The sequence below is a fragment of the Phodopus roborovskii genome, unplaced genomic scaffold, assembly GCF_943737965.1.
Source record: "Phodopus roborovskii unplaced genomic scaffold, PHOROB, whole genome shotgun sequence".
Classification (NCBI taxonomy): domain Eukaryota; kingdom Metazoa; phylum Chordata; class Mammalia; order Rodentia; family Cricetidae; genus Phodopus; species Phodopus roborovskii.
Window position 1 is genome coordinate 23,277,199 of NW_026125281.1, and position 19,775 is coordinate 23,296,973.

Here is a 19,775-nt window from a genome sequence, read left to right on the forward strand (position 1 = left end):
GGCGGTGGTGGCGGTGGTGGCACATGCCTTTAATTCCAGCATCCAGGAAGCAGAGTCAGGCAAATCTCTGAGTTTGAGGCCAAGCATGGTCTACACAGAGAAACCCAGTCTTGAAAAACCAAAGAGCACATACTGCTCTCACTGACAAGCTGTGTTTGGTTCCTAGAACCCAAGTCAGGGGACTCACAGCTTACTGTAATTTTAGCTCCAGGGGTTCTCATCCCTCCTCAGTCACCTGCACTGACACGCACATATCCCACACATATCCCACACAGACACACATGAATACACTTAAAAAAATAATAATAAGACATTTTAAAAGGGATGCTGTCCACAAGAGTGTACATGATCAGGACTCAGCTTTTCCTCCTGGGTGTTCATCACCAGCCACCTGTTAAGATTTATACATCTGTATCTGTGAGTATGAGTGGCTTGCTATGCCAGGTTAACCACTGCCTACTACACTTTCTTATCTTCAAGGTGACCGAGGGGACTCAGGGGTGTGCTCGGCAGCACTTATTAGCATGTGTGAAAACCTGGGTTTGATCCCTAGTACCAGAACCAGTCAGTCTAATGGATGTAGCATGACCACCTAAAGCAATGGTTGTAACCCTCCTAATGCTGCAACCTTTAATACACAGTTCCTCCTGTTGTGGTGATCCCTGACCATAAAATTATTTTTGTTGCTAACAGATAACTGTAATTGCTACTGCTATGAATTGTAATGTAAATGTGTCAAGGTGGAGGTTTGCCGAAGAGTTTGAGACGACCCGCAGAGGGTGAGAAGGAGCTGATTGGACAGTGGTGCTGGTCAGTCACTGGCTTAGAGACTCCCATTGGCTTACTCACGTCTTGGTGCTGTATTGATGTCTGTCATTTTTGTTTAAAATTGTGAATTTTAGGATTTTTTTTTCACTTGCTACTGTTTAAAATTTTTTTCTCAAGTTTTTTCCTTTTAAATTTATTTCATGTGCGTTGGTGTTTTTTCTTTGTGAGGGTGTCAAATCCCCTGAAATTGTAGATATGGACAGTTGTGAGCTGCCATGTGGGTGCTGGGAATTGAACCCAGGACCTCTGGAAGAGCAGTCAGTCCTCTTAACCTCTGAGCCATCTCTTCAGCTCCTCAAGATTCGTTTGGTTTTTCAAGACTTGGTTTCTCTGTAGTTTTGGAGACTGTCTGGAACTAGCTTTGTAGACCAGGCTAACCTCCAACTCACAATCCCTTGTGCTGGGATTGAAGGCATGTGTCACCACTGCCTGACCACCATTTATTTTTAAAGGTTCGATTTTAATTATATGTGTGTCTGTGTGCCTGAAGAGATGGACTGGAAATGTTGATCACCCTAGTCTGGAGTTACAGGCAGCTGGGATGTCCTGATTGGCATCCTGAGAACTAAACTTGGGTCTTGTATATGAGTGGTTTGTGCTCTTAACCACTGAGCCTTCTCTAGCCTGTCAAGGTTTGTGTGTTTGCATGTGTGCACCACGTGAGTATGTGGTGCCCATTAAGGCCAACAGGACAGCAGAGCCCTGCAGCTGGAGTTACAGGCAGCCCCAAGCAGAGCTGTCCACTGGGCCATTTCTCCAAACCTATGTTTTGTTTCACTTTATTGGTTTTCTCAAGACTAGATCTCTATGTAGAGCAGACTGGCCTGTAACTCATAGAAAATCTTTCTTCTGCCTCCTTATTCCTGTGTGTGAAGCCTTTAATATTGAGTGGAGCTTCTAACGCTAGAAGAATATGATAACTACTTGATCAACGCTGAAGAATGGGTAAAACTGGAACTGAAATGAGTTTGGCAGGTGCAATGGTACATGTTAAATACATTGAGTAATAGAAGGGGAACGGTATTACCGAAAACGCCAGATGGCCTTGCCAGCCCGTTCACTCCTAACCCATTGAGTATGTGACTCTCACTGTGAAATGACAACGGGGGCTGTCTGAAAGCTGTTAGTCTCCTAAGAATTTAAAGACTAAATTGAGAAGTTATAATAGTGTTTGTTTTTTTCTCTCTCTCTCTCTCTCCCTTCAGTGTCTGAAAGACGTATGGTGATCCTGAAACTATCCGACAAGAAAACTTCTAGCAATTTCAGGGGATGTTGTCTCCACTCAGGCTGCAGTATTTTCAGACAGCGTGTCTGGACACTGGGCCTGGGCCTTGTCTTTTGGTGGGGTGAAAAATGTTGAGCCAGTGAAGCCAAATCTTTTTGTTTTTGTTTTTCAAGACAGGGTTTCTCTGTAGCTTTGGAGCCTGTCCTGGACTTGCTCTGTAGACCAGGCTGGCTTCGAACTCAGAGATCCACCTGCCTCTGACTCCTGAGTGTTGGGACTAAAGCTGTGCACCACCAACACCTGGTGAAGCCAAATCTTAATAGCAAGCAGCTTGCACATACCAGGCTCCTTGCTGAGTGCAAATAGGAACTTAAAATGTGAATTTGAAGTCAAATGTCTCACTTCCAGGTAAAGTGGCATCAGTTATTTCCTGTTTAAGTCTTTGAGTAAAAAGTATCCACTGGTATCCACTATCCACCACTAATTGCTATGGAAGCTTCCTTGTGTATTCCCACTCTTCTAAGTTATTTAAGTGTACTTAATTACTTAGAATTCTTAGAATACTAAGTACCAAACTAAGAAAAGAAATAAAATAAAACTAGTATTTTCCCAAATATTAGTTTTCTTCAATATGCCATCAGGATGCCTTATAGTTAAAAACAGATTTTTAAAACACCTCAGACAGGCTGGGCCTGTAGCTCAGTGGTAGAGCTCTTGCTTAGTATGCTTGATCCCTGGGTTCTAGTCCCAGCACCCATGTCCCATCTCCACACATACATATGCCTGGTTGAAGGGTTTGGATGGCTTTCTCAGCAGGTACCAGTTGTAAATAAGGATAAAGTGGGGCCAAAATTTGAGACCAAAAATGAAGCAGCTACATGTAGTTAGAATTCGTAGTTTGAGCTGTATGAATGTTCGGCTTCATGTGTATTATTTTATATTGTACTTTTTTCATTGTTGATGGTTTGGACTTTAATAAGAAAAACTCCATAGTTTTTAATGTCACAAAAAGACTATTTGAACAGTGTATTCTGGAAAGCAGTATACTAACCAAAGTGAATGCTTGTATATATTACGGTAGCCTTTTTCTCTGATGCCTCAACTGTCGAGTAATGAAAGCCTGTAAAAGCTTAAGGCTAGTCAGCATGCTGGACTAAGGTAAACCCTGATGCTGTTGGAGAGGAACCACAGCTCCGGGTTTAGCTTTGTTTATGCTTCAGAAGTGCAATCGTAGACACTAGCTATTACCTAGCGCTGCCTCCTGTAACTCAAGGGGAAATGCGATTCGATTAAATGCACACATTTCTTTGTTACTAATGTTGTCCTTTGCTTGGATGCAATACCATGCAGATTTTGTGGCTGCTATTTTTAGTTACTTTGCATTAACACCTTGACTGGGAGTCAAGCATTACCCTCTTACTTGACCGACACTAGCCCTTCAACTGCAGTGGGAAGAAAGAAGAAAAAAGCAAGTGCTTTGTGTGACCGTTGGTGAGATCTGGCACAAAATGAAACAAGGAAAAAGGTTTACACTTGATGCCTTAAGCCACTCTGCCCGAAGCTCTGAGGGACTAAGACGGGCAGCAACACTTACACAGCAGACTGCAGCCTTTGTAGAATTGTTACATTCAGTAATAAAACTCCCTGCTTAATCTCCTTGTTGGCATTCTTTGTTTTTGAGAAGGGGTGGTGGTGGCCGCAGGTAGGGAAGTATGTTTTTTTCTGTAGTTTGTAGGTACTTTGCCCTAGATTACTGCACAAAGTTATAAAAGCTTTCGATAAACGAGTTTCCCTGAAATGTGAAGGGTTCAGTAATGACACATGCTGCTGTCTCGCTGGCACTGGGCGAGTGCCTGATTTATAACACCTAGCACATCCTATCTGCACATGATGGTGAGTGGTTCACCCTGGCTGTTTAAAGGACTTCAGTGGCAGCCCAGGACTCTAATGAGCCCTTCCCTCTCTGGCCTTAGGAGACACTGCATGGTCAGTGTTTAGGGCAGGGAGGGCTTTTGTCAGTTTGTTTCTGAGTTAATTGCATAAGGAACTGAGTCCGTTTGATGTTTAACTACTTTTTCCTTTTTGTATTTGTTTCTTGAGACAAGGTTTTTAGGTGAAACGGTCCTGGCACTCCCCCAGTAAACCAGGCTGATCTCAAACTCACCGAGATCTGTCTTCCAGAGAAGTAGACTCCCAAGTGCTGGGATTAAAGGCGTGCACTACCACTGCCTGGGGCCTTTCCATTTTTAAGATGAAAAATGAATTTAACCTGTCCTTTCCATGTACCCAGATGGCTGAGGCCAATTAACACTTTTATCTTCTAGTGGGGCATCCCTGTATCCAGGTTTGCACAAGTTAATAAGAAAACACAAAGCATCATAAAGGGGCTGAGCAGATGGCATGAGGGTGGAGCTGAGCCCCAGCATGCAAGCCAAGAGCAGCACATGGGGGCACCTGTTGCTGTCCCAGCTGTGCCGAGGCAAAGGCAGGTGGGTGCCTGGCACTTGCTGTGCAGCCAGCCTAGGCTAATCGGTGAGCTTCAAATGCCAGTTGTTGTGGGGTCCCTTCAGGTATCACCAGCAAGGAAGAAACATTGAAGACATGATCAAGCTTTCTCTAGAGAGTCTGATGCTTCTGCTTACACATTCCAACACAGTAAAGCTTTGAAAAAAGATTGCAAGGTGACAATTATTAAGGCACAGTTTAGGCTAGGCATAGCTACAGAGAAACTCCCTAGCAAAGTAGCAAAACAAGTAACCATTGCAACAGTTCTGTTGGCTGATAAACAGAGCTCAAGGCTAGGACCTAGAGGAGGGACTGTAATGAGCATAATGATGGATTCTATCAATGGAGGATGCAGAGTACACGGGGCCTCCTTCATATGGATGTGTTCTATTCACAGTCAAAGCTCAGGATTAGGGCCTCAACAATGCTCAGGATATTGGGGGATTCAGGTGGAGCCTGGCTCCTCATAGGACAGCAAGGGATCCCTTGGTGTTTGACCACTTTCACTGGCATTCCAGGAGACCAGGTGACATTCCTTTCCTTAGGTGAAGACAATGGACCTGCATGATTGACAGTCCTGATTTCTCCAGTGTAATTGACAGTCCTGGTTTCTCCAGTGCTTACTCTAAGCTGTGCTTCCTATACCCAGTAAGAGGCCCTGTCTGGAAACAGCTCAGTGAGGAAAGGCACTGGTGGAGCAAGCCTGGCAACTGGAGTTCGATCCCTGGGATCCATGTAAAGATGGACGGAGAGAAGAACTACACATGCGTGCTGAGGCAAATACACATACACTCACTGATAAATAATAAGGACACAGGTTGACGCACACACATGCATCTGCTCACACACAAACATGCAGACTTTTAGTATGTGTCCCAAATATCACATGGTACATGTTTATTTTAACTGACAATGCTAATAAAATTCAGCAAATATCTAGATGTTTTACCTGGGAATTTTTGTTTGCTTTTTTTCCCCCCAAGACAGTTTCATTGTGTAGCCCTGGCTATCCTGAAAGCGCTGTCATTAAAGGCATGCACCACCACCACCTCCTGTCTTTGCTTGCTTTTTTTTTTTTTTTTTAATGACATTTATAGCTGAGTAATACTTCATTGTGTAGATGTGCCACATTCTCTTTATCCATTCTTCAGTTGAGGGGCGTCTAGGTTGTTTCCAGGTTCTGGCTATTACAAATAAAGCTGCTATAAACATAGTTGAGTAAAGTCCTTGTGGTATGATTGAGCATCCTTTGGGTATATGCTCAAGATTGATGCCCAATTGTTTGAGAAACTGCCATACTGATTTCCAAAGTGTCTGTACAAGTTTGCACTCCCACCACCAGTGGAGGAGTGTTCTCATGCTGTTGGAAAAATGCCTTAATGGTGCTCTGCAAAGCACCTGTTCCTCAAGCTGGGATGGCTGGGATGCATGGGGAGGAGCATGGTCCTTCCTCAACTTGATGTGCCATGCTTTGTTGACTCCCAAGGGAGGCCTGCCCTTTTTGAGAGGGGTTCCAGGGGGAGTGGAGGGAAGGGGAATTGAGGGAAGACTCAGGGAAGGCGGCAGGAGAGGAGGGAGGGTAAACTTCAGTCAGGATGTAAAATGAATGAAAAAAATTAATAAAATATTACATTTATGTGGGGTGTGTGTTTGTGTGTAAGAAAGAGAAATGATCCACAGAAAATGATCCATGCAAGATTGTTATTGACAACTATGTTAATTAAGCCAATTAAAAGTCTTTAGTAATGTAGCAGAATACAAGATTAACTAAAAAAAAAAAAAAAAAAAAACAGCCTTTATATATATATATGGGCTGAGAAAGAAATCAGAGAAGCATCATCCTTTACAATAGCCACAAATCACATAAAATATCTTGGGGTAACTCTCACCAAACAAATGAAGACCTCTATTACAAGAACTTTAGGTCTTTGAAGAAGACATCAGAAAATGTAAAGCTCTCTCATGCTCTTGGATGGGTAGAATTAACAGTAAAAATGGCAGTTTTACTAAAGCAATCTATAGATTCAATGCAATGTCCATCAGAGTCCCAGCAAGCGTCCTGAGTGAATTGAGAGCATGGAGGGCAGAGGAAGGGTGGGAGGAGAGGGGAGGGCAGGAGGGAAATGGGGGAAGTTTTTAGCTCAACAACAACAAAAAAATGGCAAAAAAAAAAAAAAAAAAGTGTGAGTTCTTTTATTAGCTAGCAATCAAGGGTGAATTCATTCCCAAGAGTCTCTTGGTGCCGAAGCCTAGGAGTACAGTATTTTTATTTATTTATTTAAATTAATTTTTGGTTTGGTTTTTTTTTTAATTTAATGATGTTCAACGGTGGCATTGTTACGGTAATGCTTGACAATATTTAAGAGTGAATTCAATTACTTCACATTAATGTTTGCCAATACATTATTCACATTCTTAAATATTTCAAATCAGCCAACCTAGAAGAACACAAGGCTTACTCTCAACCCTTTTGAGGGGACAGAAAGACTGAAAGAAGCCTGGGCCTCTGTCCAGTGTCTACCCCACAACAACTACACCATCACTGGTGAACTCTTAGGTAGGCACTTCCAGGTTGAGAGGCGCAGGCCCCCTCCTGATCCTGCCAGAGGCATCATAGTGCTTGCACGACCCATGGCACGGGCAATAATGGCCACCTGCGTTTACAATAGGCACACAACCAAGATGAGTGTAGACACACCTATCAAAATACTATCAGTTACTTTACTGGCTCTAAGTCATGCTGGGATCCCTCAAAACGGGGACACTTCACCTGCAGCTTCCTGGGCAAACTCCTTCTGGGTTTTATGGCGCACAGAGGTTTGCCTCTCCACTTGAAAGCCATATTCTTTCCTTCCAGAATATCCGACAACTTGATCTCGATCTTCGACATGGCCAGTACATCAGCAGAAGCGCTCATGCTAGAAACAAACCGGGTGACCACATTTTTGACTGTACGCAACGCCCACAGTAGTAGTTGCAGTTACCAGGTCCGAGAAGCCTTTTCTAGCCTCACTGTTCTCTTTAGAAGACTTTGTGCTGTCTAGGACATCCGCACCACGGTAATCGGAGAAGTCGGCAACCTTCACAGCTGTATGGGAGTAACGAACACAAGCAGGAACGTTGAGGCCTACAGTGGCGACCAAAGGCCTGGCCACTCAGCGACTCTCGGGACAGGAAGGGTCACTTCACATCCAGAACAGGAGGCTCCGGGGTGGGGGGCGCAGCGTGCCCACCACCCTGCGGGACGTGGCTGACAGGACCGGCGCTAATAGGCCCAAGCGGGCAGTGACCAACTGGTTTGGGTTTTTCTCTCTGTATAGCCCTCTGGCTGTTCTAGAACTCACTCTGTGGACCAGGTTGGTCTCTAAGTCAGAAATCCTTCTGCCTCTGCCTCCCGAATGCTGGGGATTAAAGGCATGTGACATCACCTTCCGCATGGTTACAGTGTTTTGCAAGACAAAAAACATAATTACTTGTGCTTGGGGATGTTATCAGTGAGGGATTTGGGGCGGCCCAGTAATATGTTTTCTTGCAGCGCTTATCAGTATTTTCTAGACAATTATTTTTGATTTATACTTCCTCTTAATTATTTTTGATATCTATTTTAGCTTGCAGAGACATCAGTTACTTTGATTAATGCCTCTGGACCATGGTCAGGGTCACAAGCAGTTCCAAAAGCAAAGCCAAGGCAGATGTGGCCGTTGGTGGTGTGGAAGATTGAGGCAGGCCCAGGCAGAGGCAAAACAGAGTTAGGACAAGATGGTGCTACCTTAGTCATCTCATCAGGCTGTCAGGTTTAACTGCAAGTTCTTTAACTCACTGAGCCATCTGGCTTATCGTGGTTAAATAAGGATCAGGATAAACAAATAGGCCGAATAGATGTTTATTCAGGGAGAAATAACTTACAACCTAGACAGATGAACACCAGGAAATTCAACCCATGCTCTCCCGTCCGAGTCACGACAGCAAGAGAGCTTTTCCAGACTCTCTTCGACCTCCTTCCACAGGTCACTTCTGCCCATGGCTCCACCCCCAATGGGCGTGGTTAGTGCCACAGAAGGACTATCTCACTATACTGGCTGGCCTTTTCTTGGTTTGGTTTGTTTGTTCTGTTTCTTCCCTTAGAGCCATGGCCTCACATAGCCTACAGAAAACTTGGACTCACGTGTAGCTGTGATTGGCCTTGAACTCCTTATCCTCTTCCCTCTGGCATGTGGCACTATGCCTGTCTGATCTGGGAAAGTTTTAATGCTAGACAATGATCTTTTCGAAATATATATATATATGAATATTGCTTCATATTGTAAGACCCTCAGAATGAGGAGTCTTCCAGTTTCGGTCGGTACCCCAAGAACTCAATGTCCAGTCCAGTTGCTGCAACAAGCAAGAGGCTTTAATGAACAGGAAATGTTTGCGTAAACGGGCTCCTCCAGCATGCAGGCTAGGGAGAAGCCCCCTCTTCCGGGCACAGGTGTTTTTAAAGACAAGCCCACAAGCTTAGGGAGGGGGTGGGACCCTCTGACCATTGAGTACTTGACCCTTTGAGGCCGGGTGGTCTGCTATTAGGATCAACAGACCTTAGGGCCTCAGGGTGTGCTAATTAATCTTGTCTGGGCAAACCGGAGGTACAGTTATCTCTTTGTTTCCTAAGGACCCTATTCACCACCTGCTGACTCACAAGAAAGGAGGGGCAGTGTGGATTCTTGGTATCTTGTTATTTCAGGATCTTGTGAGGGGAAGTTAGCAAATTCCAAGGAACAGATATTGGTTTCCAGGTAAGTCCTTCATTTCAAGTGGGGGGTTTCTTTAACTTTACTTTTTTTTGTTTGTTTGTTTTTCAATATAAGCAGTCTAAAAATTTCTTTCTAGAATATTTTTGGCTAGGAAAATCTGTATTTCAAAAACGTTTTAAGATGTTTATCTCTCCAACTCAAAAATACTTTGGCATGGGGCTGGAGAGATGGTGCAGCAGTTTAGAACACTTTCTGCTGCTACAGAGAACCCAGGATGGACTCCCAGCATCCCCATAACTGGTCCCAAGGGATCCATTACACTTTTTTGGTTTTTCAAGACAGGGTTTCTGTGATGCTTTGGGGCCTGTCCTGGAACTTTTTCTGTAGATCAGGCTGGCCTCAAACTCACAGTTATCCACCTGTCTCTGTCGGCTGAGCACTGGGACCAAAGGCATGTGCTACCACCACCCAGGCCCACTACACTCTTGACTGGCTCAGGTACCAGGGACACATGTGGTACATACACAGACACGAAAACCATTTATATACACAAATCTAAAACCCACTTTACAAATATTTTAATAGAACACATTTAAATTTCTTAAGTTTTATTTTTTTATGAATATGGGTGTTTGCCCTGGTATCTGGTCTTTTAACTTCTGAACCATCTCTTCAGCTCCACCTGTGCAGTGTTTTAAAAGACATACCTCTTTTAAAAAACAACACTCTACTTTTATTATATTTGGAGGCTTTAGGGTTCAATAACAAAATGTCTGCCTTTTTAAAACAACTGTATATCTTTCACTGTGATTATTTTCAGGAAAATTCTATACAAGTTTCCACAAAGTATGTACTGTTATTATAAAGTTCAACAACATGAAAAAATGAAACAAGTTTTCTCCTATTTTTTTCAAAAACATTTTTTAGATTTATTTATTATGTATACTGTGTCTGTCTGTATGCTGCCAGCATACAGGGTGCAAGATCTCATTACAGATGGTTGTGAGCCACCATGTGGTTGCTGGGAATTGAACTTAGGTCTTCTAGAAGAACAGCCAATGCTCTTAACCACCGAGCCATCTCTCCCGCCTCAGTTGCCTCCTATTTTTTTTTACATTGAAAATTTGGTTAGCAGGTTCTTCTTAAAACTTTACAAGCATCATCCAGCACTGTATGCAACATGAGAGAGACATGCTCAGTACAACAAATTGAAACCACATTCTATTGTTATGGAATAATCTTCACAACAGACCAAAGTACTATTGTGCTTTCTTCCAGAACATTGAGATGTGCAACTATTTTGTTGAAGCCAATTTTGGTGACTGACACATAGCTTTCTTGTGTGCTTCCTTCTTTGTGTGATGATAGTTTAACTTGCAAATGTAGCTGTGTGTGACCTTGCCTCTCTCTGTGAAGTTCTGGGATTACAATGGGGAATTACCTGGTAAAAGTTTCTTTCGTGTAGCAGTCAAATGTCTACAAACCAAACAGTGGATCACTGCTGCCATGGTAGTAGTTGAGGAACCTGAGGCAAGTTACCAGCTGGGGCCATACAGAGAGATCCAGGCCCCAAAACGAACAAGCAAGCAAAAACAAATAACCGACTAAACAAAATCCTACCAAGCCAAAGACCCCGTGAAACCTCCCGCCTGGCTCTGAAGCCATCGTGAGAACACGCAGGCGCTAACGGCCCATCCCGTCCACGGTTCCGCTCTTGCTAGTAGCGACTTGCTCTGCGCTGGGACCTCAGTTTTCTGTTTGTAAAATGGGACGGTTACGGGCTCTGGACCCTGAGTCCAAAGCCACGTCTCTGGCTACCGCTTCCCCGGGAGGCTCACGCCGGAGGGAGAGCAGCGGCGGCGGGAGCAGCAGCCTCGCTCCTCCCCGCAGCCGCCTCGCTCCTCCCCGCAGCCGCCTCGCTCCTCCCCGCAGCCCTGCCCACACCGGTCCGCGGTGGGCTCGGCTCTGGCGCGCTGGCGAAACGCTCCGGCCGGCCGCCGCTCCCTGCACTCTGGTTCCCGGCGCGCCCGGGGGACACAGTTGGCGGCGACACCCGAGGGGGGCGGGTCAGGAAGTGGGGGCGCGGCAGCCGGGAGCGGGCCGGGGCGGCCGCGGCCGGGCAGACGCCGAGGTTGGGAGACTGCGGGCCGCTCGGCAGCCGGCGGGCCACCCGCGCCTCCGCGGACACGATGGCGAAGGAAGAAGGTGACGGCCGCGCGCCGACTGCCGCGGCGGGCGGGCTCGGGAGAGGGCCGGGGCCTGGCCGCGGGCCGCGGGGAGCGGGGAGCGGGGAGCGGGCGGGGGCGCGCGCCCCTGAGTTTGCAGGGGAGTCGGGCGCGCGGCCACACTGGCCCCAAGTGTTGTCTCCCGAAGTCGGGCGCCGGGCTGGGAGTCAGGAGCTCGGCGCTGGAAAGCGCGACGAGGTTGGGTACGGGTTCGGGTGCGCGCTGGAAACTTGGGGTGCAGAATGCAAGGGCTCGCACCCCGCGAGACAGACGGAGGCGGGGATCTGGGACGGATGCGCAGAACCTGGCCAAAGCCACTTGTGCCGTGAGAGATAACTAATGGCCAAGGGCTGGGGCGTGCAAGTGGTTTTAGGAGATGAGGAGGCCAAAAGCACCTCTAGGGTTAACACTAATGGGGCTGGAGAGCTCTGCACGCCTTTCAGGGTCAAGGCCAAGGAAATGGATTTTTTTTTTTTTTTTTTTTTTTAGCCTGCAGTATTTATCCAGAGAGGATGCCCACGTTAAGAGAGAACTAGGAAGCGAGAATAAAAACTAAGTAGCCAGTAATTCATAGTTCAAAAAAGTATTTGTGGTACGGTAACCTCATGGTACGGGTATGCATCACTGAGCTCTTAGATCTCCCTCGCTTGGATGAGCAGTTAGATGTCCATCCTGCTGGAAAAGTTTTTCACCTTACTCAGCCGAGTTGTAAACGTGATCATAGAATTTAGATTTGAGCCGTTGAACCGATGGCACAAGAAGAGAGTTTGCAGAATTCAATGGAAAGCCATTTTTCAAAAGATTATCAGAACTGTAGTGTTGTTGACTGGGACTTGAACTTGTTCCTGAGGTCAGGATTTAACTATTCCTCCACCTGCAGTTCTCCGAGCTCAAATTCATCCTCGTTTAAGATACTACCTAAAACAGCCTCTCCCTCTTGTTTCCTTAGTTTTTACCCGTGGTTGCAACATGATATCATTTGAATCTTTTTTTTATAAATTTTTTTTAATGTGGTTAGCTACAAGTCTGTGTAGGAAGGTTGACAAACCAGTTTGCATGCCCTTGTAAGCACATTCGAAAAAAAATAATAATATACACTACTAAAACGATATTGTAAATATGAAAAAAATGACATTTAGGATGTAATTATGTTTAAAGCAATGATGTCGAACTTGTTAAAAGACTATATCATTTTGTAAAAGTATTTGGCTGTAAACTAATAGTTGATTTTTGGTTGTTGAATTATAGATAATTTAAAAACCAATGTGTTTTATTTGAGACAATTAGTGGGTGGCAGTTTTATTGAAATATGCTGTTTCCTTCAACAAATGTTTAATTCCATGGCTAGGCCTCTATACTCTTTTAGTGCTGGGCTATAAGGCAGAGAATGAATAATATTTTTTGTAATGATGCTGGTGATGATCATGTTTACAGCAAACATGCAGGTGTTGCCCTGAGTACTTTCTGTTTACACATTTTGTATTTGTTATGTTAAAATTAGGTCAATGTATATAGTTTTATTTGATTCCAGGTGCTATTTCTAGCTTTTGGCTTATTTACTTGGAACCTCTTTATTTTACAACTGTCTCTCAAAGTAATAGTCTTCCAAACATCTGTCTTGACGAAGTAGTTTATTGGTGCTTACATGTGTACTTCCTGAGACACACACAGGGCACAGAAAGGAACAGCAAGCTTTTCTCCTGGGCCCTTCCTGGCTGTTCGCAGACTTTTGACAGAAGTGTTAGTTTCTCCTGGCCCTTCCTGTCTATTCTAGATGGACATCTAGAAGCCTGTTATAGCTGTTAATTCATGTGATGATGATGGTACTAGAGATTGAAGTAGCAGATTATTCTTGTGGGTATGTAATTGTCTTTTGGTTTGGCTCTTTTCTTTATATTGCTAAAAATGTAACCTGTTGAAAAGGAAACTCGAATTCATTCCAGAGATTGCTTTCAGCTTTGCTATTTTCCATCCAGATCCTTTGGTCAGTGTTAACTCAAACCTAGGGTGTAATTTTGTTGCCTAACTTTGTCATCCCCATGCCATTAGTTTTGTCTTTGTATTGTCAAGTCACATGAACAATAATATAAAGTGAGAAAATTGTATTCATTTAGCTTTTGTTTTTTAGTACCAGGCAAAAACTTGGTTTTATTGACCACGTTTATGAGTTGGCTATAATACATGTTCTCTTTGCCAGGTTGTACTTTTTTATTTTTATTTTTATTTTTCCTTTTGAAACAGCATCTTAACTTTGTAGACCTTCAACTCTCAGAGATCTGCCTGCCTCTGGAATGCTAGAGGTTGCACTGTTTTTATTTTTTGTTGCTAATTTTTGTTTGTTTTGTTTTTCAAGACAGGGGTTCTCTGTGTAGTTCTGGCTGTTCTGGAACTCGCTTTGTAGACTAGTCTGGCTTCAAACCTGCCTCTGCCTCCCAAATGCTAGGATTAAAGGCATGCGCCACCACCACCAGGCTTTGCTGAAAAAAATTTAATGTAACTAAACAACATTAAAAGATCAATTTATTTTAAAAATATTTTTCTGTTATTTTTGAGATTGTAATTATTTCTGTTATTTTTGAGATTGTAATATAATTACATTACTCCCCTTTCCCTTCCAAACCCCCTCACATACCCTTTCTTGTTTTCTGTCAAATTTATGGCCTCCTTTGTCATTAATTGTTGACACACACACACACACACACACACACACACACACACACACACACACACACACCCCTAATTATAACCTACTCAGTCTGTATAATGTTGACTTGTATGCGTGTTTTTAGGACTGACCATTTGATGTTGAATAACTGAGAGACTATTTCCCCTACTCTCCGCATTCCTTAGTTGTCTTTAGTTTTTGTGCAGGGCTGAGCCCTGGTGGTCTTTCCCTGTCCACTTTGGCATGTCCGTTACTACTCTTGTTCTGGCAGTCGTGTGGGTCCGACTTTGTGGGTGTAGCCTCTGACATTCCTGGGAGTCACAATCTCACAATAAAGTCCTTTATCCTCTGGCTCTGACTGGCTTTTCCAACTCCTCTTCCACAGTGTTCCCTGAACCCTAGGTATAGGAGTTGTCCTGTAGATGTGTCCATTGGGCCCGGCTCCCCAACTCTGCATTTTGATTGGTTGTGGTTTTTTTGTGACGGTCTCTGTGCAAAGAGGCATTTTTGTTGAGGAGTGAAGAGTACACTGTGGAAATTTAGAATGAGGTTAGGAATTGTGCCATAAAAGTAGGTGAGAATTCTAAATGTACAGTTCACTTTCTTATTACTACACTGTTATTTAAAGACTTTATTAAGCTTGAGCTTGCTCGGAAACAGTTTCAGAATACATTTGTTTTACTCAGTTTTCATAGTAAGGCTAAAGAGTTGTCTATTTCATGAGAGCAGCCCATTCTCTATGCTACTGATCCCACCCTTTAGTCTCACATTTTGTAGCTTAAAGACAGAACTGTGAAAAAAGAAGAGAAATAAAACCTGAGCCACATTATTTGTTACCTTAACAGGGGCACTTTAATTTTTACTAGTTATTAGCTCACAGATAATTTTAGGAAAGGAAAAAGCTATGTTATCGATGTCAAATTCCTGTTTAATTTGGAGTCTCTTATTTTTTAATTTGGAATTTGACTTACTGGTTTAGTAACTTTACATTGCAGTTTTTACAAATTAGGGATGGGGACAGGTGAGCATTTGATAGGGCATTCCCCAAGCTCTTGTATGAGGGGGCAGCAAACACACCTGCATTTGTCAGCTCTGTGGGACTCTGCTTCCAGGACTGTGCTGTCGAGCATGGTGCTGGGTGATAGCTCGGCAGTAGAGCATTGGGAGAGCATTTGCGTGGTGTGCACAGAACCCTTCATTCAGTCCCAAATCCGGGAGAGAAAAATACTGCTGCACGCCTGTGATCTCAGCATTTGGAAGGCTGAGGTAGGAGGACCAGGGGCTTGAGGCTACTCAAGAGCTTGCCTTTAAAAAGAAGAGGGAACCAAAAAAAAAAAAGCAGTTTTATGGCTAATACATTGTATTTTGACCAAAAATTGTTAACTTACAAATGATAGGTTTGATAATCTCAGGTAGATGACATGGTAAGGTGAAAAATACCTCTCAAATTTTTTGGGAAAAAATAGTATTTATTTTGGAACATTTTAAAAGAGCATCATTTCAGGAGAAGAATTTGGAAGCTTTTTATCAGTTGGACTCTCAAAACCTGAGTGGCGGTGATGGTGGTGGGGAGGATCTGTTTGTTGTTTCCGTTTGGATACTAAGGCCAGTTTGAGGAATAGCCACAGATAGGAAAAGTTACTTCTGGCACTAATGGGTCTCATGACTTGCTTTAGTCAAGGAATTCCAATTTTTTTCTTTTTATAGAGTCATAGACATTATATTTGATTCCTGCAGTATCAAAGTTGTGCGATTTGTGGTTTCATCAGCAGGGAAGCTCAGTAGAAACAGGGCTCAGGGGCTTCTGCTGGGCTCTGGCCATGTAGGTAAATTTTGCTTATCACGTAGCAAAGTTGATCCACTGGAGGTACAGAAGATTGATGCACACACACACTGCAATAATGTCTTCAATGTCTTAAGGATCACCTGTAGAACTCCGCCAAAGGAAAAAGCCAAAGACTACAGGAAGTCAGGAAGCCAGAGCAGAGAAGATCAGCACCCCGGTTCCTGAAAGAGCTCCAAAATGTAAGTCATGTGGATCTGGGGTTCCCTGGGGGTAGCACCCCAGCTGGAGAAAGTGTGCTTCCATCACTTAAGCGTGTGAACGTTCAAACATTAGTTCTCTTGCTTTTTGTGTTTTGAGGTGTTGTGCTAGGCAAGCACTGTACCATCTTATATAAAGATATTATATAAAGAGATTAAATTCATGGTTGACATAATGGAGTTTTGCTATAGAATAGCCCCTAAACTGTATCCCCTTACAGTAAGCATTCTTACCTTGTTTGTGCTCTGTGTTGTGGCCAGGATATGACAAACATTTCTGAGTTATGTTATGTTTTAGTCCCAGGTTGTCTGGTTTGGCTTCATGTAGCCCCTATAGGGACATGTTTTTGGGGGGATGGAGCAAAAGAGCAGCAGAGCAAGTAGAATCATACAGTGCCCCTTGGGGTCCTGCTGGACTGGCCCACTGTCACATGTCCAAGCAAGCCCTGTTGGGTCCAGATAATGAGTTACGGAAGCACACTGTGACTACAGGAAACAGAAGTTTTATGGTCATGGGTAGAAATATGTAATCTTCTGTCTCCATTCATTTATTTATCACATTTCAGATCAAGCCTGGGACTTTGAAGGTGTGGTTCATGCTGTGGATGAGCTACATCACCCTGAAATTTTTCTGAAATCTTACTACACTTTATCCTTTTCCTCATCAATATTTGCCTCACTCTAATCAGACAAAACATACCTCCCCTGCACTAAGAAAGGCGTCCAACCTTACTTTGTCATAGTCTCAGTTTTAAAACTCAAGATTTTATCTTTTCTACATCAGGTAGGACTCATTTTGACCTTAGACTTATGAACTAAAAAAACAAGTTATATGCAATATGTTGCAATCCTCAAAAACACCCATGTTCGGTGGTTTGCTTCAAGGACTTACAGAGCTTATAATTGTCCTTAAAGTTCTGATTTGCTAGAGTGATTAAAACAAAATCAGCATAGAGGAGAGGCCTTCTTGGTTGAGTGGAGTCATAGGACATTGTTTATCTCTTTTTTTTCTCAAGCTGTGGTATTTATTTTTTTGCCAGAGTGAATGAAATTCATCAGAGACAGCACGAAGGGTTTTTACAGGGAGTTGACATGTAGGTACCCTTTGCCTGTCATCTGACCAGATTTTAGACTGGAAGAAAGCATAGATGACATTGTACAAATAAGGTAGGCATAGTAAACCACACTTACCAGAGAATGGTAGAAACTCTTGAATTCCAAGTTGTCAGATGCCAGCCAACAGCTGGCTTGTAAGCAGCCCTGTGCTCTGACACTGCCCCAGGCCTGCCTTGCTAATTCTTTGTGTGTGCCTCCCTCAGTACACCGTTAATGTGGTACAGTAAATGCTTGTGTTTGAAAGGACAGTCTCCTGTTCTCCATCACATGCACCATAGCAGTCCATAGCTAAGCACAAGATCTCCTTCCGAGGCAGGACATCTTTTGTGTGTCCTGTTTTGTTGTCTGGGAGTTGCTTGAAGTTCATTTTCCCTGTGGTCCTTGGCTTGTCTCCCAGAGGCACTCCCTTCCCCATTTACCTCCCTTCCCTGAAGAGGGCGTTAGCGCTGTGTCACACATAAGGGCCACACAGCTCCCTTAGAGTGCTGTCTCCCGGTACAAAGTTAAGGGCCTGTATATATTTGCTGAAGTAAATCATGGTGCTGGCATGGTGGTGCACGCCTGTAATCCCAACACCCAAGAGACCAAGGAGGGAGGATGAGAGCTCAAGGCTGACAAGCAGTCCCTTATCACACACAGACCAACGCACAAGCATATCATCCAGTGGCAAATATTTGATGGTACTGTTGCTCTGAGTAGTTGCAGTTATTTTTTTAAATTTACATATATATCTACGTGTGTGTGTTTTGCCTGCATGTATGTATGTGAACCTCATACATGCCCTGTGACTGCTGAGTCTAGAAATGTGGGTCAGGTTCCCTGAGAATGGAGTTACAGACAGTTGTGAGCTGCCACATGGGTGCTGAGCATCAAACCTGCGTCCTCTGGGAGAGCAGCCAGTGCTCTAATCATGGAGCCCTCTCCAGCCCCTGTATTACTATTATTAGGTGTGTATAGGTGTGTGTGTCTGCATGAGTATGTGCATATGAGTGCAGGTGTCTAGAGAGGGCAAAGGTGTCAAATCTGGACTGTGGGAGGTGTTGGTACATGCTTTTAGTTCCAGCACTTGGGAGGAGGCAGAGGCAGGTGGAGCTCTGTGAGTTCGAGGCCAGCCTGGTCTACAGAGTGAGTTCTAGGACTAGCTCTATAGCTACTGAGAAACCCTGTCTTGAAAAACCAGAAAACAAAAAAGAATAAAAAGGAAGAAACCCTGCAGCTTGAGTTACAGATAGTTGTAAGGCACCAGAAATGGATTGAGCTGGGTCCTCTGGGAAAACAGCGAGTACTCATAACCACAGAGCCATCTTTCCAGCTCCCTGCTTAGCAGTATTTCAATGTTTGAATCAACCATAATTATTTCTTTTGTTGGACATTTGGGTTGTTTTCAATATTTAGTTACAAATGTTCATGCTATGAACTTTGTGGATATGTATTTTTATTTCTTGTGGGCAAACTGTTTTATTAACCATCTTCCCCTCCCTGTTCCCTCTCTCCCTCCCTTTCTTTCTAGAGTCAGGGTTTCTCTATGTAGCCCTTATTGTCCTGAAACTCAGTCTGTAGATCAGGCTGGTATTGAACTCAGAAACTGCCTGCCTCTGCTTCTTGAGTGTTGGGATTAAAAGTGTGCACTATTATACCCAGCCTTTTTTTTTTTAAGAGTCAGGTCCTCACTAAGTTGTTCTGGCTGGCCTCAAACTCTTTTTTCTTTTCAGCATTCACATTTATATGAAATTCAAGTTACATATGACACAGTCTTTTTACACAGTAATTTAAACAAACTTGACTTCTCCATTTTTATCATCAAAAACAAAAGAAAAACACTTAACCATCTACTACATGTTTTCCTTTCTCTCCAGCTTTGAGGCTAATACTCTGGGAGTGGCTAGGCAGTTTCCCAGACCAGGATGCAGCCCTGGTCTGCTGTTGCTCCACCTCAGCAACTGGACTCGAGGTTTGCAACCTGACCTCTAACTAATTAAACCTTTGCGAGTGTCTGTCAAAATTAAAAAGGCCTGTAACTTTCCAACTCTCCAAGTCTTTTTATTTATTTTTTATTTTGAGGCAGGGTTTCTCTGAGTAGCCCTAGCTGTCCTGGAACTCACTATGTAGACCAGGCTGGCTTCAAGCTCACCAGGTCTTAATTGATTTATGAGCCTGTCTGCAGGCAGGAAAGTGATCTGAGAAAACTGTCCAGCCCCCATGTGATTCAATGAGTGTGTTGTGCTTTGGGGAAGGAAGTAAATATTTGTGGCTGTGGAGAGAGATAGTCGGTTACTATTTTATTATCCATTCCCAAACACATGCTGTCTTTCCTAAAAGTGGATTACAATCCTTCAATTGCCCTTTAATTTGGACAGCCTCTCTGAGGCAGTGCCCTTCTCTGTCCCAGTGAGAGGCAGGCTTGTGACGGTCTGAGCCTGTGCAATGTGAGTGGA

The 19,775-nt window shown here is 43.8% G+C and overlaps 2 protein-coding genes and 1 pseudogene across 6 annotated transcripts in view; 2 read left to right on the plus strand and 1 right to left on the minus strand.

Moving 5' to 3' along the window:
* The window catches only part of Esrp1 (epithelial splicing regulatory protein 1), a 53,323-nt gene extending 49,614 nt beyond the window's left edge, over positions 1-3,709 (plus strand). For all 5 annotated transcript variants that reach the window (XM_051198222.1, XM_051198200.1, XM_051198207.1 and 2 more), the window contains one exon: positions 2,034-3,709. Coding sequence is in view for 2 of the 5 variants with exons in the window: in XM_051198200.1 (XP_051054157.1) it covers positions 2,034-2,054 (21 nt within the window). In the remaining 3 variants the exon portion in view is untranslated. The remainder of the gene's footprint in view (positions 1-2,033) is intronic.
* A 3,366-nt stretch (positions 3,710-7,075) lies between these two features.
* On the minus strand, positions 7,076-10,799 carry LOC127232978 (cytochrome b-c1 complex subunit Rieske, mitochondrial-like; annotated as a pseudogene).
* Positions 10,800-11,336: 537 nt separating this feature from the next.
* The window catches only part of Dpy19l4 (dpy-19 like 4), a 52,232-nt gene continuing 43,793 nt past the window's right edge, over positions 11,337-19,775 (plus strand). Inside the window, exons 1-2 of the mRNA XM_051198231.1 lie at positions 11,337-11,496; positions 16,102-16,206. Of these exons, the coding sequence (XP_051054188.1) occupies positions 11,481-11,496; positions 16,102-16,206 (121 nt within the window). The 5' untranslated portion in view covers positions 11,337-11,480. The remainder of the gene's footprint in view (positions 11,497-16,101; positions 16,207-19,775) is intronic.